Source organism: Ischnura elegans, chromosome 3 (assembly GCF_921293095.1).
Source record: "Ischnura elegans chromosome 3, ioIscEleg1.1, whole genome shotgun sequence".
Lineage (NCBI taxonomy): Eukaryota > Metazoa > Arthropoda > Insecta > Odonata > Coenagrionidae > Ischnura > Ischnura elegans.
The window spans coordinates 90,710,468-90,734,285 of record NC_060248.1 but is presented as its reverse complement, the minus strand read 5'-3'; the positions used below and the strand labels follow the sequence as shown (position 1 = coordinate 90,734,285).

The 23,818-nt window shown below is 38.6% G+C and overlaps 1 protein-coding gene across 1 annotated transcript in view; it reads right to left on the bottom strand.

The window, feature by feature from the left end:
* Positions 1 to 2,087: 2,087 nt before the first annotated feature.
* The window catches only part of LOC124156136 (5-oxoprolinase), a 175,593-nt gene continuing 153,862 nt past the window's right edge, over positions 2,088 to 23,818 (bottom strand). The window contains exon 21 of the mRNA XM_046530479.1: positions 2,088 to 2,899. Coding sequence (XP_046386435.1) covers positions 2,735 to 2,899 — 165 coding nt within the window. The 3' untranslated portion in view covers positions 2,088 to 2,734. The remainder of the gene's footprint in view (positions 2,900 to 23,818) is intronic.

The window sequence follows — 23,818 nt, the reverse complement described above, 5'->3', positions numbered from 1 at the left end:
CAGTTATTTCACAGCGGGATCTCACCGTAAAGTATTTTAATTGAAAATAAATATCATGATATCTAATTTTGTTCAGGGGAACATATATTCGACAAGTTATTGATGCTATAATGGGTTTTAATTTGATGCGCAAACGTCAAGTTGGCATTTGGCACAAGTAACAGCAACGTTACCTACCAGAGTAAACATGGCGACTTAATCTAGCAACAGCAGCTTTTTCCATCACCCGAGTACACACCAGCAAGGCAATTCTTGGGGTCAATCGATATATTTACGCGGCCAATGGACGTGAGGAATGAGAATGGAGGACGAGGAAAGTAAACCCAAAGTTATAGACCGTAATATCCCTATATGAGTAAACCGGAAGGTATATTTCACTCACTAAAACTTTCCCCACTTCAGATCGTAAACAAACGAGCATGGTAATTGTATTTCGAACTTTATAGGTACCATAACTACAAGTACTACATAACTCATAGTCAACATTCGACTGACTTACTTCCACCCAGTGTGACGATTCACCATCGCTAGAGAGAGTATATGGGCGCTACTAAAGTTCACCAACATTTTATCCTTCACGGATGAAACATTGAATTCAAGGGTCACCGACAGTAGCGATGAATAAATATTAACATTCGAATCCATACCAAGCGTTACGGGTAGAACCATTTAATTGTATATTTAAATACTATGGTATTTTTAGGAATTAACAATTAGCTTTGAAATTCCTATGTATTTAAAAATCTGCACGTAGTATCTATTCAATTACTTGTACGAGTTGAAAGTTAGCATGAGTTTTGAGAGGAAAATGGAAGAACAAACGCTTATTTTGAGATCCATTCCTTACGGAGGAAATGATTTTCAAAGAGAAAAAATGTGCAGTAATGAAATATCAAATATTGAAATATGATAACACTCATTGGCTAATTTAGAAACATGAAGACAAGAATTGCCAAAGCGACCTCTTGATGCATGATTAATGGCGCAAAAACTCAATTTTCAACTAAATTTGAGTCAGCGATAATCATCTAATCCTAACTTCCTCTTAAACGTTTTTTTTTTCTGATAATGCAAAGCTAACCGTGGAGTTTACATTCATTATGTACGAGTCATCTCGAAATCAGCATATATTATTCCTAATAATATACCCTCCCCTTACATCCAAATTTAAGACGCTGTTTAATTGGCCTAACTCGAGTAAAGTGGTTTCCGAGGCTTCAGCGATTTTAGCAATCAACTTTCCGCGAAGCAGTCAAGGTTCTGACCCTGACCATTGATGAAGTGGTCTCAAGCCAACAGCGCGAGAACACCAGAGCTATCTACATGGCATCGTTGGAAGTTAAGTCTCTTCGTCGGAGGCAATTTTTGTTTGGGCAGGATGATGCATCTTCGTAAACCTCATGGAGAATATCTCAGTAGTTCACTGACAACCCAATTCGCCTCTAGATGTCTTACGTGATGATTAAACATCTTTGGCTATCCTAGCTGCATCGGTTAACGAGGTTCTTTGTTTTTTGTGAATCTACGTATGTTACGTTACTAGTAAATTTTTAACTCTGGTTAAAAGAGCAGTTCAATGCATTTGCGATAGAACTACGGGAAGCGTTACTACGATGTCGTAACAAATATACATCAAATTAGAATGTACGAATAAAAGGACAAAACATAATACGCACTGAAGGCCGGTATTTTCATTACTATACAGTGGATAATATAATTATTCGAACGCCGACTATTCCCCATCGGCTAGAAAATTACCACCACGGCTGTACAACTGGGTGTTTGATCATTGACAGAAACTTCAGGTTAAATGATTTTTTACTTACAAACTACAAATAAAATGATTGACTGCTCGGCACTTCTGAAAATTATAATTTGTAAAATAAATAACTTTTTGCAATAAATAGGAAAATTCTGTCACACAGGTCTTCCAAGACATCTCTATACGTCAATTTAGTAGGCTCTATTAATTTTTAACTTTCCCTCACTAATTGTGCATTATATACATGAAAGAATGATAAATTTTCATGATTTCGGGGCCAATGTGTTTGCTACAGTACAAACATATTTAATACAAGCACAAACAATTTTTAACTGTGATAATCTTTTATTGACATTATAATAACAAAAATACATTCTCTCCTGTGCGTGTTTAACAGTTACTTAATAGTTATAACATTTCACTCGTGAGTTAATAACGGCATGACCTGAGTTATTTCATTACAAATGTCAGTTAACAGGAACATAATTTTAATATTTTATTTTCATTCCACTCGAATATTCAAATACAAATAGCTCCTCTTGCATGATACCATTTCCAACGGATCTTCAATAGAATTAATTATTTAATAATTATGAAACCAATTTAAATCTGCAATCCAAATCAAAGGTTAATCTATTTTTGTGCTCAATTAATTAATTATTAACTACTAAATAAGAAAAAACGAGTTATTGCAATATACGGACATAAAAGAATAACAATTCCTTGGAAAAACCTTTTGTATATAAATCCACCAATCGTTATTATTCCGAATACCCTTTGAAATCTATCAGATTACACCTTCTATATATTATGAAACTAAATAAAACCTCATAACCAACATATAATAACAAAAAACAATAAATGGAGATAATATTGCGCTAATATGAGGTTCCCTCCCCTAAACTCTCAATTAGGTGAAGCCTTACACCTTGCGGAGAGGAGGCAGGTATATCTGCCCGGAGAAATTTTGTCCTAAACAGATTCCTGCGCCCGCCGGTATTCGAACACGCTGCCTCTCTCCTCGAAAGACGCTCCTCCCCGCCGACCCTCCGCCTTCCACCCCCTCTTCACAGCCGATGCGTCCGGATTGGGCTCGCCGTAGCCTCCGCCACCTGGTGTAAGCATTCGGAATACGTCCTGAAACGAGAATGAGGAAAATTAGATTAGGCTTAAGTAATAGTAGCGAGCTTGGTGGAAATTCTTTATGGTAGGAGTTGAAGGAATAAAAACTTTGCTTTTTCCGCATGGTGATTTATTTCTTCCGCCCATGGCCCAGCGTAAATTTCCAAGGTGGTTAAACGTAACAAATTGGTTTTTCACGGTAACATTTTCAACGTAACGTTTTCAATTTGAACCTTTAAAAGGTTACACTATATCATGATCGGACAAAATAAATCACTATGTGTAAAGAGCAAAGTTTTGATTCTTCAAAATCCTAGGAAAATGTGGCTAGGTGGGATTTATACATTCAATGACAAATTTAGACGCGTCACTATTTGTACGCCATCTTTTCCACAGTCAATGGCAATTTCTCTTCTCTGGAGATCTGGAATTATGACTGGGCCACCAGAAGCTCTAAGGTGTCTGCAGCGAAGTTGGAGCAAGCAGTATATGCTATATTGCATAACACTTACTTTTTAGCCAAGTTAAATGCCTCACAAGTGAAGAATATTTTAACAGAACACTAATATTTAAAAAATTGTTAAATAATGAAAACTAAAATATCATTAAAAAGAGCAATTAACAAAATTCCTAGCTGGAAGAAGGTGGTTCTAGCCTCACCTGAACCAGAATAAATATATAAAAACCAATCATCCCACCCGCTCTGCCTTCCTTCGAAATATATTCATTAGATGAGTTCTGCCTAAGGCCGACATTAATTTTACCAATGTCCTGATCAGAGAGTGATGGTAGGTCTTTAGCAGCAACCAAAAATTCTATTATGGTATTGTTATTTAAACACCCAAGATCGTTACCTGCCTTCGTGAGCAAACTCCTTGAATGCAGCAGTGATAGTTAAAACCCAATACAGATAGCACAAGTGGGTGTGGTTGATGTCATTCATGACATTTTTGGATTCGGATGTATTCTTCTCAACCTCTCCCTCCATAGAGAAATTACTCCAGAATATGAAAATGGTCTACTGCTAAGTTTATCTGTAATTTTGCATTCTGGACCTCAAAAAATAGAAACAGGGGAAAATAAATTCCTCGCCAAAGGTGTAATAGTAACTAAATTAATTTAAAATGGACATATGTGATATATCTGTGGAGAACATCTCTCATATATCACGATAGAATTACATTTCAAAAACAAGAAAAATTCGTCCTTACGTTCATTCGATAACGTACAACTTATAATAGGTACCTAGCACCAAAATGCTCACCGAATAAAAACTGGCCATAATTATGAACGCCACCTCAATTACGAGCTGTAAAATTGTATGCTGTAATACTTCAATTCTTGGCGGTGCTTCCCATTACATTTTGTGTCATTCGCTCAGGCGCAAATAAAAATGGCAAATATGTTTTCGGCCAGCCTTTCTGGTTCAAAAATGACTTCATTCCGTATGAAACTAAATGCTTTGCAAGTCTGTGTAATATTATACCATTTTTTTCAAATCATTATTCTTCAAATTCCAGGGGCAGATAAACTATGGTGAAACATAATATATTCATTATATAGTGTTTCCAACCGATTGAATATAACAAAAATGCGACAACTCGCTTGGCAAAACAATAAAATCCACTAAAAACAATAAGTAAAGAATACGCTGTCGTAGAAATTGAGCACCCTCTTCAGTGGCGTCAATTGTAAAAAATCAATACCATTTCTTCAGGAAAACGAGTTTGACCCTAATATTTGACAACAAAACCGAAGTGCCTCTACGTTTTTATGGTCGCCGCAAGGAAATAAATGGAAGCGTTTGCAAAAAAAAAAATTCATCATTCAAATTGTTCAATGGATGCGCCACGATAAGCCCCTTTAGGGTAGGAGGATAGGGAGGAGGACGTCTATTGAATTGCGTGATGAATTGCGCAGTCCATTTGGCACAGTTATATTGGATCGTGCAGCGGCAAAGGGTCGGCTCAAGAATGATTAACCCCCACGGCGAAAGGAAGGAGGGAGCCGATGCCAAAGCCGCTTTTCATTCCTCCCTCCCTTGCCGCAAATTCCAGCTTCCCCACACTCCCTATTGTCGGGAAACACCCTCACTCCAAATACCACAATCCTCCATGGAAACCATGACTCAACTCACCCTAGGCGTCGAAATGGATGAAGCCCTAATTACCTCCGAATACCCTCACACGCACCTACAAACAATAGGAAGACGTACACACGCGCAAATACGCAAGCAAAAAATAAATTACCCCCGGACCAATCATCCGCTTGACACCTTTAAATTTTCCAAAGATGCATTTATCCTCTCCCAATGATGATGATGGCGACAAAAAAAGCGCACCACATGAATACTCCCTCACGAAATGAGTTTCAAACGCTCCTATTCATCTACGCCACGCATGATGCGGCTTCATACGTTTAAAAAAAAAAAGAACACCGTCATCGCCCTCTGCTTTGCAACGAAACGTATTCTCGGAGAAAATAAAAACACAAGCGATGCTGCGGATCCTGTTAATGAGATTGATGCCTCGATCAAGTGATGCCACCTGGCTAATCAATCCCCCAATACGTCGATTGGGTCGATAAAAAAAATTCCCCTCACTCATCCTCCTATTCCGTGGCGAGAGAAAAATATAGAAATGGTGCATGTAAAAAATGCGGGGCCTTTAGAAATTCATTTATTTCTGGAGTAACAAACGACCGAACCAAAAACCGATCAAAGAAGACCTACGAGGTCACTTCATCATTCCGGTGAAGGATAATTGACCTAAGGGGACGTGGTAGTGGTGGTGTCCGTGGTTTTCGGTAGGGGAGAGGGGGTGGGTTTACAGGCAGGCATGCCACCAATCCTCCGCATATCCCAAGTTTCCAAACACCAGCGAGCTTGGGGGAAGGGGTGGAAAGAATCAAAGTAGAGGGATTTTTGGGGTGTAGGAGGGGTCGGACTTGCTCCACGGCATCAGGAGCAGTATTTTAATGAAGCCCGAAACGGTTAATCAGACACAGCCCCAAAAAAGAACGAGGTCAAAAAACCCATTCGGTCAATGGATGCGGTCCACTCAATCTCACTCCCATACCCATTCAGTGCCGGGCAAACTTGCTCGGAATCACAAACATCCGAAGTCCCCCCCTCCTCCATCCTTCTCTCGACTACCGAACTAAAACTTCTCATCGGCCCTTAAATCTCTTATCCTTTTCGACAAGCTAAAAATCCATCTCATCCCAACTCTTCATCTCATACCCTTATAAAACCGCCCTCCCTTCCTAGCCCTCTCCCTGATCTCGATTGAATGTAAAACGGGAGAGGAAGAAAAACGAAAAACTCGTGTCTTCGACAGTTCAACTTACTCCAAAGCTCATTCCGTTCTTTGACCCCTGCGTTTAAACTTTCTTGACGGCGGCGTAAAAAGAATTAATGCCAAAAGTCCGCTCAAAACAATACAATTGAGCCTTTTCTCAGTCTTATAAATTAAATTTATGAAGAAATGTTATAATATTCCTTATATAGTCGAATATGGGAATAGACTCAAAGTATGTAACAAGAGAAGAAAGAGAAAAATACCTGTCGAAACCGATTTTTGAAATTTTTTATTGAAAAGGGGTCGCTCTCTTATAACCGGAATAGCAATTCAATAAAAGAATCCATTTTTTGGAACGGAAGATAGGATTTAACTAAAATAATAACCATTCCATCAATAAAAGGACCATTCAGCAATCCTCCCGTTTTAAACTAAAAAACTCGAAACCTGCAGCCCCTTTTCGTGATTTGGTGACATCGTTAGAGTTCTGCTGAATGACTCTTTCGGGGAGAAGCAATCAATGAGAAAGGAATCGTGGGCTAATTGATCAAAAGAGTGTAAATAACGGCAAACCACGATAGGCTGAAGCAAGTGCTAGTTAATGAAAAGAAAGTGCGAGTAGCTAAGGAGCGGTGACCCGCTCGGCAGATGACGTAAATAACCTGTATGTGGAAGGTTGTCAATTTAACGAACAGCTTGCGAAATAGACGACAGATATGAAAACGTTAAATGCTTTATTTTTCCAACTGCATCGCAATCGAAAATTTCAGTTAATTGTTGTACAACTGCATTACATACCGAGGAGAGATTATTTACTTTCCGGTAGCCGAATTCTGTTTCAGTCCCACATTCATGAACATTATGGATTTGATCCACTGCAGTGTGTGCCGTAAGCACCCTACCAGCAAAATATAATATCGCTCGTCATACCAAGCATGGCTCTCCAATGCTACCCCTACTACCCAAAACTACCCCTCCCGCTTATGGCGGCCGCAATAAATCGTAAAAGAGTTTTTTCACGATACTATATCCTGTATTGACTGCCTTTAGGTACTATTTATTTGAAAAATATTTACTGAAATTCAATAAAAATCAGTTGAATGTTGAGATTTAATCTTGAGATTTCACTGACTATTGACTTTCTCACTGATCATAAAGTCAGGCGATTTTAGTCAATACACTATCCTTCTTCTTTTTTGGTCGTATTTAGGAAAGAGATGAATAATGTAAGATATCTTACAAATGTGAATTAAATCGTGACAATCTTAGCTCACGAATTTTCCTCATGGTTTTTTCTTCATTTCACATATTGCTGCTGTCGCAGTAGTACGCCTATACGTATTTGATAATGGTGTAATAGCCGAAACCGGTCATATATAATAAGTTTTTTTAATACTTGTGGAAGAAACAAAGTGTCTTTCCACCACGTACGTGCTTCAAGTTTCGATTTAAGAAAAACGCCTAGCAATCATGGCACCCTTCGTTCGGTGTTGAAGAAATGAATATTGAATACTATATATATCTCGGTCTCATAAGTCTAAAATTAGCTATTTTAGATATATTTCATGCCTAGCGCAACATATTTAAGGGTATTAGATGAAATATTAAAAGTAGCATTGGATTGACAACTAAAGTAGATATGTTTAAACACTTTACACACAGAAATTATAAGCATAAATAACGTACGAATTTATTTTCGTGACACATAGTGAAGGTGACTGGATGTGTCCCTAACCTTGGGATAGCGCAAAGAGCCCATTAATTTGGCCTAATGGAAAACAACAAAATAAATTGAAACTAAAAGCCTGAAAGAATAATTTATTAAAGAAGTGGGCGAAGTCCAAACAAAATAGTAATAATTTGAGATAAAAACACGACCTCGTCAATGTAGGGAAATTAAATGAACATCGTTGGGAAAAAAGTCCAATACATCGCCAGGCGTACCTCACAGAGCCATTTATAACTTTATTCTCTTGTATTTGTGCCCCAAACTCGGCACTAAATGAATTGTACGCAATGGATTAAGGAGTGATTAGTGCAGTGGGAAAGGAGACGAAATTAGTGGAAAAGTTAAAGACTTTAAAGGCGGATAAGTTACAAATAAAGGATAATGGTTTCACTAACTTTTATCCTTAAAAAAACGAATTTTTGCGTCTTCTTTTTGCTGTACTACCTGTTTGATACCGTTATTGATTTATTAAAAGCATTTATTCAATTAAATACTAGTTTTTTATGTTTTAAGCTTAAGGAAGGTTCACAAGAAGTATAATGATTTAATTGTATGAGATATACCAATGCAACATTATTCTTTTATTTTAATACCCAAAAATTTAATAAATTAAAACCATAAAGTTAACTATAGAGCTTTCATTTTCATGAGCCGGTTAAATTTCCATAACCATATAATTCGATACGCATGAATTTTTAGGTTTCCGTAAGTTAGATCTATATACACTAGCCTTTCCACCCGTTCTCCCAGCCCGCTGGTTTTGATAAACTTGGAAATATGGGGTAGATTGGTTGGATGCCTGCCTATAAACCCACCTTCTTCTATGCCTAAATCCGTTAAAACTTTCTTTTCCTTGTGCAAGTTTTGAATTCAGCGCTTCAAAATAATGCTAAAAATGTCATCCTCCACTCATTTCTAACAGTCACTTACGCTTAACCTACTAGTTCATGTATTGCAACAGAAATATTATGAACGGATCCCGTCTTCAACCACCGAAGACCCAAAGTTCAATCAAATTTATTGCTGATATAAAATTCCCTTATTTACTTCGAGCCGTTTTCATGCCCATATCAAAAGCCTCCTTGCAAAACGTAGTCGGCACCGGTACCTACAAGACTTCTAAGAAATAGCAAATAAAAATACTACGAGTGTTCGCTGGTATATGTAAAATATAGCTCGTATATGCTGGGTAATTCTCCAGAAAAAAGACTCGGGGTTATCTTTCAATTTTTTCACATCTTTAAAAACAGGAAGATATTGATAAACAACTATTGTGTTGCTTAACATATTAAGTGAAACTACTTAGTACTCTACACACAGTTTAATAACTGAGCCAATCGACTAAGCTAAGCAAATCAATAATAAAAACGCGAGGATTTCACTATTGAGGGCTAACGGGAGTTATTCCGCCAATACCTCAACCACCGCAAACCAAATTTGGAATAATTGGCAGTATTGTTAGTTAGATAATAGTATTTTCTACAAATGAATCCGGCGTTCATGAAAAGTAGCGTATTCCTTTAGCCCTAAGTCTTTTTGTGATAATATTTCCTCTTCTCGCCGTCTGAAAAAACAAATTCCACTCTCAGATAAAGTCGTTGTTTCAAATTATCATAATCTAATTTTCAAGACAGGGAAGAGACAAGTCATAAATTGTATCAAAAGCGCATAGGGATCCAATTTACGTGAAAGGTCACCGAAAAGCACTTGAGGCCAGGCGAAAATAACGCAAATTACCTCCATGTCTTCCGTTCTCTATTTTCCTTTTCGGCAGTAGACATCCCATCCCGTCAAACCCATTCCTCCGGCCTACCGACAATCAACACGTGTCACGGGAAATCGAAAATCATCGGAGGGAAAGATGCGGCTGCAACGGCGGGAGTGACGTCGCGTCTCTGGCGTCATCCTTTTGGGAGGAGAAAACAAACGAGGAACGCACGGCGCGTGTTATTTTTCCCGTCGTCGCCGTTGACAACGACCCATCCCCCAGACCTCAATCCCCACACAGCCGCCGTCAAGCACTCCAGAGGATTTAGCCCAATAAGTTCAGTGCTTTTTTTTCTCCGTTTTCGTTGCGTTTGCGAAGACAAAAGAAAAAATGAATCGCGGAATGCGCCTGCTTCGCGGTGCACTTCAAAATGTCAAGCAGAGATATGTGTTCCCACCAATCCGCCCACCAAAAATATTTAACATCCTTGCATTCCATTCGTTTTCAACTACCATCTGATTTACCTTGGAGCATCAAACAGCACATAGGCTTAACTTGAATTAGAATTTTTAAATAGAGCGAATTCTAGGTTCGTGACGCCAATTCTAGGTTCGTATTTCTGGCTATTTATGATACAATTTACTCGTATCTCAACTTTCAAATTACCTAAAAGTTTAGGTATGCTTGGGAAAGATATTTTCAGTTCTTAAATCTTGATGAAAAAATGCAGGCTAGTATGCTACTTGGCGATCGGTGGAAACTATGTCACTTTATCTATATATTTTTCAAATACCCCTTCAATGTGAAATATAATGAAAATATCAACTACCTAGTGTAAAATATATTCCCTCATACCCTCAGATTGTCCAACTGGCAAGGTTATTGGTGCGAAAATCCATTTTTAGAGGTGCAATACCAATCCATGAAAGTTTTCCACTGGTAAATTTCCTGTTATTGCTGGCACATAACCATTTCAAGTAGAAAATATAGCATCGGCAAGTATTCACAGTTAATTGTGTTATATGTCAAAAATTTCGCCGATTTTTTCTCTGATAGGTTTTTTCTTTTTTTAACACTTCTTTTGTTTTGCTGATACCGTATTTTTAATTCAGAGCTTCAACTCAAGCTCAACAGAATTGACTCAGATCAAGGCTACAGCACAAAGTGGTAAGGGGTATAGAGGTATACTCTTCCTGGCTGCAATTGGGTTATATACGTGATTGTAGCCTCAACTTTCCGTTTGAAGCCCTATGCTACGGTTATGTCACAATTCTGTAAGCATCTAAAAATTGACATAAATACCTCGAAAATCTCGCTGGTGCTTCAGAGTAAATTTAGCAGAATTTATAGTTTCACCGATGAGGTTAATGGCGTACCATTTATAGGCATATTCCACTCTAGAAGAGACTCAGTCTAAGAGGATTCAGCGTGTCACTTGTAGCAGAGGTAAGTTTTGCAGCGCTAGTTGGATACGCTCGAAAACCGGGAGAAGGGATATCGATGCGAAATAAATTCAGAAACAAAACAAGTACCAACGTAACTTTGGATACGGCATTGGATATTACACGCGCTCTCGAATTTGTGTACGAAAACCGTGAAAACAAGCAGGCGGGGAAAAGTCCCATTCTGGCGAGAATTTGAATTCGGTTGGTTTAATTATTTCCTTAAAATACGATTTTCTCCGAGTTTCTAGTTTCTCTAATCCTCTAGGTTTCAGGGCTGAACTTCATCACCAGAGCAGAGTTTAATATGCCATGATATTACCTATGTTTCGATTCTGAATGTCATAACCAGGTGAACGTGAATCAGAGGAAAATTTCACAGATGCCTTGGTAATTTGTTAGTAAATTTAATTTCGATCTGATGATTTTCTGCGTGAGAACCTAGGTAGTACTTTTACACATTCGTGTCGAGAAAAAGTTTTACGTTTTTCACATGCAATGTTGAATAATTCCATAAATTTACTCTTGTAAAAAAACTAAATCACTATCTGCCCTACTGTAAGCCTTCTGCTCGACCCATATGATCTTCAAAGTAAATCCTGCATAATTTTTAGTTCCACTGAAAAGTTTGGTGGCATGCCAACCCAAGGAATTTCTACCCAAGATTATTGTGTGTCATTTCCAGCACTGGCAGGTATTACTATGCTAGGTGGATAGGCTCAACCTCAGAGAGAAGGAATATTGATGCGAAATAAATTCTGGAGAGTAAAAAAATCAACGAGCATCAATGTCACTTTGCATGAGAGACGGGACAGAACATTACACGTGCTTTCGAATTTGCGTCGGCAAACCGTGAAAACAGACAGACGGGGAGACGTTTAAGCACGAGGATAGGAGAATGTCCCTTGCAAAAGAGAAGAAATGCTTTTTGAGTGACTGGGTTCTAGTTTGATCGGTGGAGGAACACAAAAAAATGAGCTTCGAGAGTTCACGGAATGGAAAGACGATCACGGAGCGACGTGAGCAAGGTGGAAATGCTCGAGGAGGCATAGAGCCGCAGGGTGTTTTCCTGTCGCGGTGACGCGCGGGGCCAATCAAGTTTTCATCTTGCTTGACGTCCGACGGGGAAAAAAAATTATCAGCGTCAACTTCATTTCGGGTATGAGTCAGGAAGTGGCTATGTTTCTAGGTCATTCGAATATCCAGGTGTCTTCTTGACGCCAAGGCTATCGTATCGTACGTTCGGAAACAAATCAAAGAACCGCAATTTATGCTCTGAATACAAATAACCCCATTCATATTATGTATTTCAGGATTTTGAGCATCCATCCAATAGTTACCTCAGTTCCTGAAATAATTTCATGGATTTAAGTACTATAACAATTAATTTCGAAGACTAATTAATCACTTCATAACCCCATATTGACGAGTAGTGTGTGGTTCTCCCAGAATTAGATTTAAAAGTTGCTTATTTCTGCTGAACTGCCAAAATCTTATTTTTTTACTTTTACTTGGCTATATATGAATGATTATTAATTTTGGAATGGTTTTTAGTTCTCAAAATCTTCCATCCGCTACTGTAGGTGTATAGTCGTCATTATACATAATGGTCGTCGTATACATTAGCGATAATGGTAAACGAGTAATCCTCCAAATTTAGCTCTTGTCTATGAGGAGTGAGAACTCCAAAAAATAAACTATTGTACTCATGTTGAACTAAACGTATCTACTTCATGAAATTAGACTAAAAATCAATCACTAAATGGATGCTATTAATAAATTTGTATTGAGTTATCTAGAATCATTTTTATTTATCCGAAAGCATTAAATAGTAAAAAATTTAAATATCTCATCTAACTCAATCACTTTCACCTCGTTAAAAGTGATCATGTAATATGCATACGACCATTATAAGTATGTTGATTTTGAATATTTAATTCAACATCAAAAGGAAAAAAAAAACTCAAAAATCATAAATTTATTTTCTTCATTTCCTCAGCAGGAAATGCTATCAATCCAAAACTTTCCAAGGAAAACGATTATATAAATTTTCTACGGGTACTGGTGGTTTATCTTTAATTAAGAATAAATATAATAATTATTAGGACCTTTTACTAAGCCTTGCACCTTCCTGAAGCCGTGCCCTTTTCGAAAATTAACAGTTGAATAGTTCAATGTCTATCCTTGAACTGCTCTCCTAGACGGCATTTCGCCAGACCTCAGTGTTTTGGAGGGATAAGGACCGGGAAGAACGCTTAACCTTGAGTAATATAGCCCAGTGTAACCTAGAATATTGCTTTCCCGCCGCAATATCTACACGTGCCCCTCGCTAGAAATAGTTTACAACGATGCTTATGCATCTCACTCCGTTTCAGGAATGCGTGAAGTAACGAGTATACTCGTGACGAGGGTGATGAGCTCAGATGAACGTCATTTAAGGCCCGAGGAAGACCCGAGGACCGAAGGAGCAAATGGGCTGGTGGAAACCGAAGAAATTACACGCCTCACACCTTCCTCGAAGATCGACCCAACGCCACCCCAGCCTCCGAGATTAAATTGGAGTAATAACTGTCTATCACCATCACATGAAAATGGGGTCACACCATTATTTTCATAGGCAGGTACTCCTTTAATTGTGAGCATTGGATTATATAACAAGGTGTGTATTGGAGGGCACCGAAAATTTCGTGACCAAAGCTATGATAAAACATATGACGATCGATATTGCATTTCAATCGCAAGAGCATTGACGATGGCGACACGGCCCTCACTTTGAGATTCCTCGCCAGAAATAGGCCACTCAATGTTTGGGGGGATATACCTAGAAGGGATTTGGAATATAGCTCGAAATATGACGGGCCATCCTTTCCAGGGCCATCCTTTCCATTGGTTTATATGTTCTGGCGAAACATGTTCAATTTTGGGAATCTGGGTAAGTTGCTTGCATTCATCGTGGAGCTAATTTCCTTTTAAATTCACTCTTATAATTTATAAATCTAACCTGGTTTCTTCACAGTTGTGATTCAGATGATCACTCTACTGTGATGAAACAGGTATTAACGAAAGTAATTGAAAGTATAGATTTAAAACGTTTTTTCGATATAAATCATTTTAACAAATCTATGGCCCGATGATGTAAGAGACGTCATTTGAATGAATTCGCGTGGGATTACACATGCATCCAATGCCAATCGCTATGATGGCTATAAGGATGCTGTAAGGATGGTAATAAGTTAACACAAATGTGGGTGAGTCTATCCCTGGTCTTCACTTCGAGGATCCTCGACAGAAATAGGCCACATACTGTTTGGTGATATAGGGAAGAGGTCTGTCGTATATTCTCATGCAGTACGCGCTCTCGTATTAGAATAGAGGCGGACTTTGTTTTCAATGATCTTAGGAGAAATATAATGTCGAAAACTCGACAATTGCTACATGTAGAAACGACAGAATGTTAATTGTTATTAATATGGTGGTATTATTTTACTTTTCCCTCTGGAAATAGCGGAAAATCAATGTGTTAAAATGAAATTATTATTTTGCGTCATATTTCCGACCGTGTCGCCATCGTCAATGCTCTTGCGATTGAAATGCAATATCGATCGTCATATGTTTTATCATAGCTTTTATTGGCTTTGATCACGAAGTTTTCGGTGCCCTCCAATACTCACCTTGTTATATAATCCAATGCTCACAATTAAAGGAGTACCTGCCTATGAAAATAATGGTGTGACCCCATTTTCATGTATCACGCGCATAAAGGAAAAATGGGTGCGCGTGGTACAAGAGAAAATACGGTAGTATACGTATGCATACGTGTGGGTGTGAATACCTTCTACGGAGGAAAGGACCAATCGCGTTCCAACGGACTGCTTCCGGATTTCCGCTTGCTCTCCGGATGGAACGGGATTTTGATGTGAGGGGGTGAAGGGGATTTGGAGGAAAAGCCGATTCCCTCGCTCCGGCGTGCTCCAATTAAGTGGACCGATGGGTGGATGATATGGAAGGAACGGAGGGGGGGGGGGAAGAAATTGGGAAATGTAACTTAGGATGGGGAGAGGAGTTGACCACGACTCTTTCGGGATATCTTAAGAATGGAGAATATCCAACCAGCATAGGGGAGAGTTTCCTATATTTTACCACTTTTTGCATATTACTTTACTTATCTCATATAACAAGTGCTTGATACTATTTTGTCTTGTTCGGTGATATGAAATGTATAGAATTATATAGCAAAATGCTCAAAAATCACATCGTAAAAATCAAAATACTCCTGATTTACCTAATAATTATCTGCAAAAGGTACATATTAGGAAACTGGTTTTCTAATTTGTACCACTAGTTTCCTGAATTGGGCCACACGTTAACTTTCGTCAATAATGTGGCTGAAACTAAATAAATCCATTACATTTAAGTTAAGTATTAATATAAGTATTTTACGGTACCTTGCTTGTCAATTAATCTATTTACAGACATTATAGAAACACGTTTTCACTTCTTCCCCCACTAGTCTCTGTTCTGTGCTGACATCGTGCGGAAAATCAAATGCACTACTAAATATTTAATTTATCGCGTTTGTTTTCTATGCCTAATTTCTGTACCTAACTCTGTTTAGAAAACAAAATCACTTGTACCCTATGGCTTCTCACCCACTCATATGTATTTTCGGCTAATAAGTAATACAGTTTGTTTCCATACAGCTTATTATTGTTATTTCCTAAGCCACGTGGACAAAAAATGGCTTTAAAACTGCAAAGCATTTTACTCTCTCACGCACAGGCCATTCTCGAACGCACTAAGCTGGCGACTGGTATTTTGGCGTCTTGTACGACCTAGTTGAAGCTGCACACGGAGCTGCACGCATTAATAGCCGGTAAAATATAGGCAACTCTCCCCTATATAGTCGTGAATTCCAAATATGAGTTTCTATCAATGTATAGTGTATAATCCAGCAGTCCATCTACTCTGTATTAATCTTTGAGAGGTTCTTAAATCCATCAGGAAACTAAATTTATTTGAAATGTGCAATGCTCATTTCCAAAAATTGGCTATAGCCCCATCCCCTCCCTGGGGAATCCTATTAACACCAGATAAAATGGTAACTTTTTCACTTGCCGAACAGAGTAAACGAGTGCACGAGTAAACGGGCAAAAACTAAAAAAAATTCTGCTTTGGAGCTTTCATGAAGAATAAAAAAATCAATGAATCATAGAAACTTACCATGATGTAAAATCACTATTAATATTTGTTTTAAAACCTTAATTCTTTGGAGGATTAACAATGAGATAACCATAAACTGATATTACGAGCCTCGGAATTCTCAAATTTCGTAACCTACCGAACACCCACTACTGCTGGGATGTGACTCCCCAAGTAAATATTCTGGATCCGCCACTGACTACAATAACTACAATAGTGATTTGAATGGGTACATTGGAAATTCCACGTGAATTCATTGAAATAAAATCCCAGTTTTAAGTGACATCAACGGGGCTAAGTCATATATATTTTTTTAATCATTCACAATGAATCTCTGTTATAAATTCACACTTCTACCCAAAGATGAGTTTCATCACAGTCGTGCCGTTATCTTGATCACTACTGTTATAAAGCCTGGTTTGGTTTGGAAATGAGCAATGTGCATTTATAATAAATTTTATTTCCCGATGGATTTAGGAACTACCTAAACATTTCGCCTGAGTAGATGGTCTACATGATTATATACTGGCTACGGATAGGAACTTAAATGTAGAGCACACGACTAAATGAAGAAGGAAATATGCAGGGTAAGAGATTACCTAGGATCAAGTGTAATATTTTTGTTAAGATTTTCATATAAAGTACCTACACCGGTTGAAGACATCTTATATCAATGAAGACATAAATATTTCTTAAGCTTCCTTCTCTTCTGTATCTTTGCCCGCCAGCCCCTGTCGTTCCGTCTTCTAATCCGTTCAGACGTACCAGTCAGCGGCAGGATTGAGATATCTTCCCAGTGGCATGCGGCGTCATGTGTACGGTTCACCAGGACTTTTCCGTGGTGGGTCGTTCCACCCTGCCGGCCTTCCATTGTCTCCGTAATTCACGAGTCTCGCATGACCCGAGCGCAGCGCCACCGTCGCGTCATCTCGTTTGGAGCGCGTCATTTCGCTGGAGGCCGGCTGAGATAATCCGCGTGTCTAACTCGGGGCGTGAGCCATCTGTGCCAGCCGAAAGACGCCAGTTCGAGGGTCTTCTCCGGGGACATTTGTAAACGCGCATCAATGAGGGAAATATAGAGATGGAGCCCACGTACGGGGACGTCCGTACATCATCCGAGTAGGAGAAGGAAGCAAGTGAAGATTCACAAAAAATCATGAAGCGATGGGGCTTCAGGGCCTTCTAAAAAATCACCTCTATCTAATTATTAGTGAAACGTTTAGACTGCGTTGATTTCGTTTCTTAAAAGCTAAAAATATTATCATGAAGAGTCACAGAGAATCATGAAGCGATGGAGCTTTCTAAAAAATCCCCTCTACCTTATCATTAGTGAAACATTTAGACTGCGTTGATTTCGTTTCTCAAACGCTAAAAATATTATCATGAACAATGCTAATCTTTACCTTATGTTTCGTGTCTGCGTACAATAAATACACGATACTAAAGATAATTTTCGTGAAAACACATAGCCTTTTTATAAACTAACACATTAATTTGTAATTTATTTTTCCGTTACATTAAATTAGAATCAAAAAGGATGATGGTGAAGTTAGTATCAAATGTTAAAAACTTATTTAGGTTTACTGGGACATGCAACGGTGATAACTTTTACGGAGTTACCCGTAAAGCACAAATTGTGCGAAAATTCCAACGAGAAAAACATCACAATTAAAAACTTCCCAAAAAGATGAGCAATCTTCTACGCTGAAAATGAAGTAGGTACATGAAGCGGATGGGGAGTAGAGTGTTAATTTGTATTCCATTTATGATTCATATCTAATATCTCCTTTCATTCCGTTTTCAAAATTTGTGTTACATCAGCACACGGCACACTTACAGTGACCTTTTTAGCTTAAAAAATAGAAATGGGAAAGATAGTTAATGACCTCTCGGTAAAGCATCGTGACTGGAGGTGGAGTCAAAAGGTAGTCATGGATAACAAATCATGGTTTGGCCATGTAAATGGAGCGTGATTAAATTTCGTCGTATACTTTTTCCTTTTATGCTAGAATTGTTTTGAGAATGAAAGTTGATTGGATTGGATGGCTATTGATGTTTCTCTTATGGATAATTTGTAATTGAATTTAATTAATGTATGAAGTGAATTTGTATAAATTGATTCTGCAAAGTAGCTAAGGACCAAGAGAAATGTTTCCAAGGAATTGACAGCACAAAAAAGTCCTGCAATTGAAACAGTTGGTATAGTGAGCCCATTAGTTTTTCATGTTGTTATGTCGAATCTTTTCGAGTCGAGATCAAAGAGTCTTTTCAGTGTTTCATTCACGAAAGTGTTGATTTTATTTCTTAACCCGTTTGATTTTCGAGTATGGGGCATTCAATTGGAGTTTATGCGTAAATTTCCCGGTACAGGAACTTCCGGGAAACAGGCAATATGAAATACAAATTAGATGACAAATGAGGAATTACGAATCCGCTGAGTTACGAATATTATTTTTCCTGAACTTTTTGGTATTTTTTCCTGATCATTCTTGAAGTGTTTGAGGAATTCTTCACCCCGGAAGAATCTCTCTGACACTTCAACAATATTTGTAAAATTCATTTAAGCAATTTTAGCTTACCCGGTTTGATCCAACCTCTCGCACCTTCCCCGCTTAGGTGACTTAAGATGATAAATTGATAACAGTAGGAATGGGGGACAATATCAACGTGAGATAATATTAGGTTAGCCCATTTTATATTCGGACACCCCTTGAAATGTTATGTTTAGATATACCAAAAGGAAAAATGGAATAATAATAATGAAGTAATTGTAACTAAGTTGAGCGACTAATTGCTTCAAATATATACCCCCGATGCCGACTTTTCGACTGTCTTAGGCAATCATCGACGGGGAGGAGAACAAGTGTATACCCCTCGAGGGCTTGGCTTCACTTAGCGCGGCTTTGGAGATATTTCCTTATAACTTGGATTTGGATTTCCTTTCTTCGAACACATAGGCACTATAATAATAAATATGACGGCCGAAGCAACGCCCTCGCACATGATTCATTTTACTAATCCGGTTTGGGTTACTCAAGATTTTCCTTATTTTCCTCATTTCGGATTTGAGCTGGGCACCCTCAGTCCTCCCCCTCACGTACACCCCAGCCAAGTTTGTACGGAATAAGGACCTTTCCGCTGTTTTACTCCCACGAGAAAGATTAGGCAACAACAGGAAAAAACGATGCTCCGGACACGTAGGGGGAAAGATGGAGAAAGAGAGGCTGAGGGAATTTAAGGGTGGGAGAGGCAAGAGAAGGTAGATTTATCCTCCCCCACCCGCAATGCCTCATGGGAAACTCCAGACGGCCCAGATTTCACGCGAGACTCCCCCGAACACACACACACAACTACTCACTAACGTAGCCGAAGGAACACATCCAGGCACCGTCCATCATGGTCCACTCAGGTCGCGCAGCAGAAGGAAACGGCGAGGTGGTGGAAGTTCTTTTTAATACATTTTTATATGCCTTAGGGGTCCCACACGTAGCGGGGAAGAGGGGAATGAAATGATCCTCCAGGAAATAAATCGGGGGTAAAAAGTGGGAAAAAAGGAGTTGGGAGACTTATGGAGGGAGAATGGAGATGTATAAGGCAAGCAAGCAGTCCTCCTACCAGGAGGATCATCCCATCCAGATCCTCAACCACAGCAGCGCCGTTGTTTCGCCAACGTGACCTATGGCAACACATAAAATCTTGGAAGAATCCTTTCGTATCAACCCCTCCCTTCAACAGACTGACTCTTCCAGACTGTGTTCAACCGGCATGGCATGGGGTACGTGGGCAATAGGAAAAATAGTGCTCGGATTGTGTGTAAAAACTCCATCTCGTAACGTGTTTCATTCCTTTCCCTGTTTCATTCAGAAGGGATCTCGCGGACCTCTTCTCGTGAATACCTTTCCGAAAGTAATAACATATCCCGTCCGCAGAGGGTCCTTTCGCGGACGTTTCAATCAGTGCCTGTGGGTCACCTTTGTGGTCGCTTTTATGGACATGATGGAAACTTGAGGAGGTATACTGGTCCGAGGAATAACCCAATGGAGTTTACTGAACGTGGGAAACGAGGGGAAAATGGCAATGTGATGATACCGAAGGCAGTTTTATAGATTCCAAAACCCCGGACCCAGTTTCAGGAGCAGCTGTAAGCCCCCTATATCCATTCTCAGTTTCGAAATGGAAGTCAGAGGGAGAAAATTCACTCCCATTCTGTACTTTCGCCAGCGCGGACGGCAACGTAGATAACTTCGCGGTTTTATTGACTTGGCGAGTACTACGAGGAATCATTTATTGTTCTCGTCAAATCTTATTTTCCTCCAGAGATAGTTTTCGTAGAAATATTGATTTTTCCCTGTTGTATGTCCCTTCTCCTTTTAAATAAGCCTTTATATAAAAGCATCTGAGAGATCACATCCAGGTGTAAATCATCTTTGCATTTATTCTAAAATCTTATTCAATAAAGTGGGTACTCAGCGGAGATTTTCTATTTATAATGACTGTAATTGGATCCTAACATATTGAAAATTCAAAAATACTACTGATTTAAATTAATGAAGCATCGTATGACTAAGATGAATCTTCCGAATGGCATCGATTTTCACCAAAGCCAGCGTTTTATATTGTATTTGATAATTATACTTTATGGAATTACCTTTCAGTCTCGTAATTAGATGAATAGAAATTTTTTTCTCAAACGGCGAAGATTCTATCAAATTATTTAGATCAATTGGGCTTATTAAAAAACTTAAATCATCAAACGTTAACCTTTTTTAAAAAGATGGTGAATTGCTGGTAGATATTTTTATGAACATCCTTTTTGTCTCGAGGCAGGGTAACGAGACACAACCCGAAAATTTGGTAGTATTTAAGACTTTAACCCGGAGTAGAGTCCAAGAGGAGTTTTTAGCTTCAAATCATATATAGTTTTACCAACTTATGGTACCTACATGCAAGATGAACAGACTTGTGTACAAATTCAGAATTTTCAAGGTATTATGTGATTATCAGCCGTTATAATGTCACCAGGTTCCACACCAAAAGGAGAACAGCTTCTTGAAGTTTCCAAGGGGAAATGTTTTTAACTTTCAACTTTATTTTAGAATGTACGTTATCATTTCATGAGAAATTTGTCCATTTTTCGTAATTCAATTGGAAAGTCGACTCAATGTCATCGCGCCTAAATAGCTCCTACGTCGATAGGGTTAAATGAGAGTGTGCACAAAAATTTGAATGAACTGAAACATAATTTTATGGTACGAGTCGCGGAAGAATTATTGGTAGTTCACTTTTGAGAAAAAATAAAACATTCAACTATCACCGTGAAAATGAGTTATATGGCTGCAAATTAAGCTAAAATCCCGAATGCATGCGATTTACAAGAAAATCGAACTCAATTTGGATCCTCACCTGGGAAATCCGTCCTATAAGAATGTGGCTACAATTCATTTCGGGACTTCATCTCTTTTCAGCTGAGTGAAATCTCTCTTTCAGTGTTTGGGTCCCATTCTGTACGTACGAACATCAAGAGGACCAAGTTGAGTTACTAGTAAGATGGCTTACTCACCCGTCATTCTTGACTTTCCCTCGTATTGACGACTCGGTTACTGGAGATAGACGTGGGATCGGTGCCGAGAATGGATGAGGAATTAGGGTGAGCGCAGTAACAGGATCCCATGTGAAATGGGAAAGCTAGACTTCGTAATGCGTGCTAGGCTGTGAAGGGTTATGGAGAGGGATGATGGCTCAAATTAGCAGAACAGCTGCGCACGAGGGTGGGGTGAAAGGTCATGGAAGGAGGAAAACGAGGAGATTTGGCGCATAAATCACATTCAACACCCTTGACGAGAGACTACAAGGATCCACCACTACTGCTGGCGACGTGTTGCTCGGAGGATGTGCGAAATGGAGAAGACTGGTGATGATGACGGGCAGGCGTAGGATTTGAGCGAGGAGATACGAAGGAGACCACTCCACGAAAACCTCACGGTCAACCAGGTTTAATGCGCCGGCTCGTTCCGAAATTTATTGAATAGTTAATGGATTAGTTCGGCTGAGTAAGGGAGGTGGACTGAACATCAACCGCGGATGGGATGACCCGATGTCAGTGAGCATTCAAGGTACCAAGGGAGGTGACAAATTGCAAGGAAATTAGATTCACGTGAGTCGTAGCTTACAGACTTGCAATAAAATATTTTTAATCTTATAATATATACTACGACGGTATTGTCTCAATAAGAGGGAACCACAGTTATCAAAAAAAACCTGAACGATTCAAATAATGCGTATCTCATAATACTAATTTCTTGCATGCTAATGGCCTTTCACACAATCAACGTAAGAGTTGTGCCATTCTTAAGCTAAATAAGATGATTGATGCTTTTCCGGTGAATAAAATAAACGCTCAAACCGGGTAATCGCCTTAAACGTCGGAATACCTGGATAACATTCTAAATTTTAGCCGTCGTTTCGAGCTGCGACTCGGGGTTCATCCTCAGAGCTGCTGAATGTCGTTTTTATTTTATTTTTACTGCTGAATCTCATTGTTACAATTAGTTTGGTGTATCGAACTATAATAAATTTACTGAAAAGAATGGCTTATGTTCCTTTAACTCACCTATTTGTGTTTTTTAACTATGAACTACATCCTTAGATAACCTTTCGTATTAATATGATCCTTATCTGGAACTACGAGGAAATTAGTCATGTGCCTCAGGATAATTTTACAAAAGGTTATGCAAGAAAATACATTATACTTAAAAAAAACTAATAGCTGCGATAACAGAGCTGACAGTAGGTATACTTTTTAGTGAGTTTACTATAGTTTGATACACCTATTTAATTGTAACATTGAGACTTAGAAACCAAAAAAATAAAACGACATTCAGCAGCCGAGAGGATGAGTCCCGAGTCGGAGCGCGAAACGTTGGCTTATGGAGTTTCAAGCCGGTGACTCTCCCAAGAGACATTTATCCACATTCTAAAGTTGTTTACATTTTTTGAAAATGTTTCTATGTCTACCAAAATAGGTCGAGATTACAAAACGTTATCTGCAATAAGAGGAAACTTCATTGTACTCGCGTGGAGCCTCTGGCGCTACACGAATTACATCTTTCCTTTTTCGAATTAAGTTTCTAAAATATAAATGGCACATAATAGTTTGATAATTTATCCTAATATAAAACAATTGATCATTTATCGAAAAAATTGGAAAAGGAAATACGTAAATAATAGAAAAAGGAAAGAATACCTTTGGTGAAATAATGGATACCATATATAAGTATAGCATAAATATACTTCAGCCTATGAATTTTACCACGTTGATAACCAACATTTATGACGTTTCATGGCTGGAAATTCGGTATATTCAATATTTCAATGGAGTCATTTTTCCTTCATTCGGGCAGGAGAATACTTAAAGTTTTCGGTAGGAGGTCAGATAAGAACTTAAAACGACCACTCAAATTACATGCAAATTCCAGCCTAACTATGCCTTTCATTGCAATTTTTCACGTTTAACCCATTTCGATGGGCCTATTTTTCCTACTAGGGGGTGGGAAATGT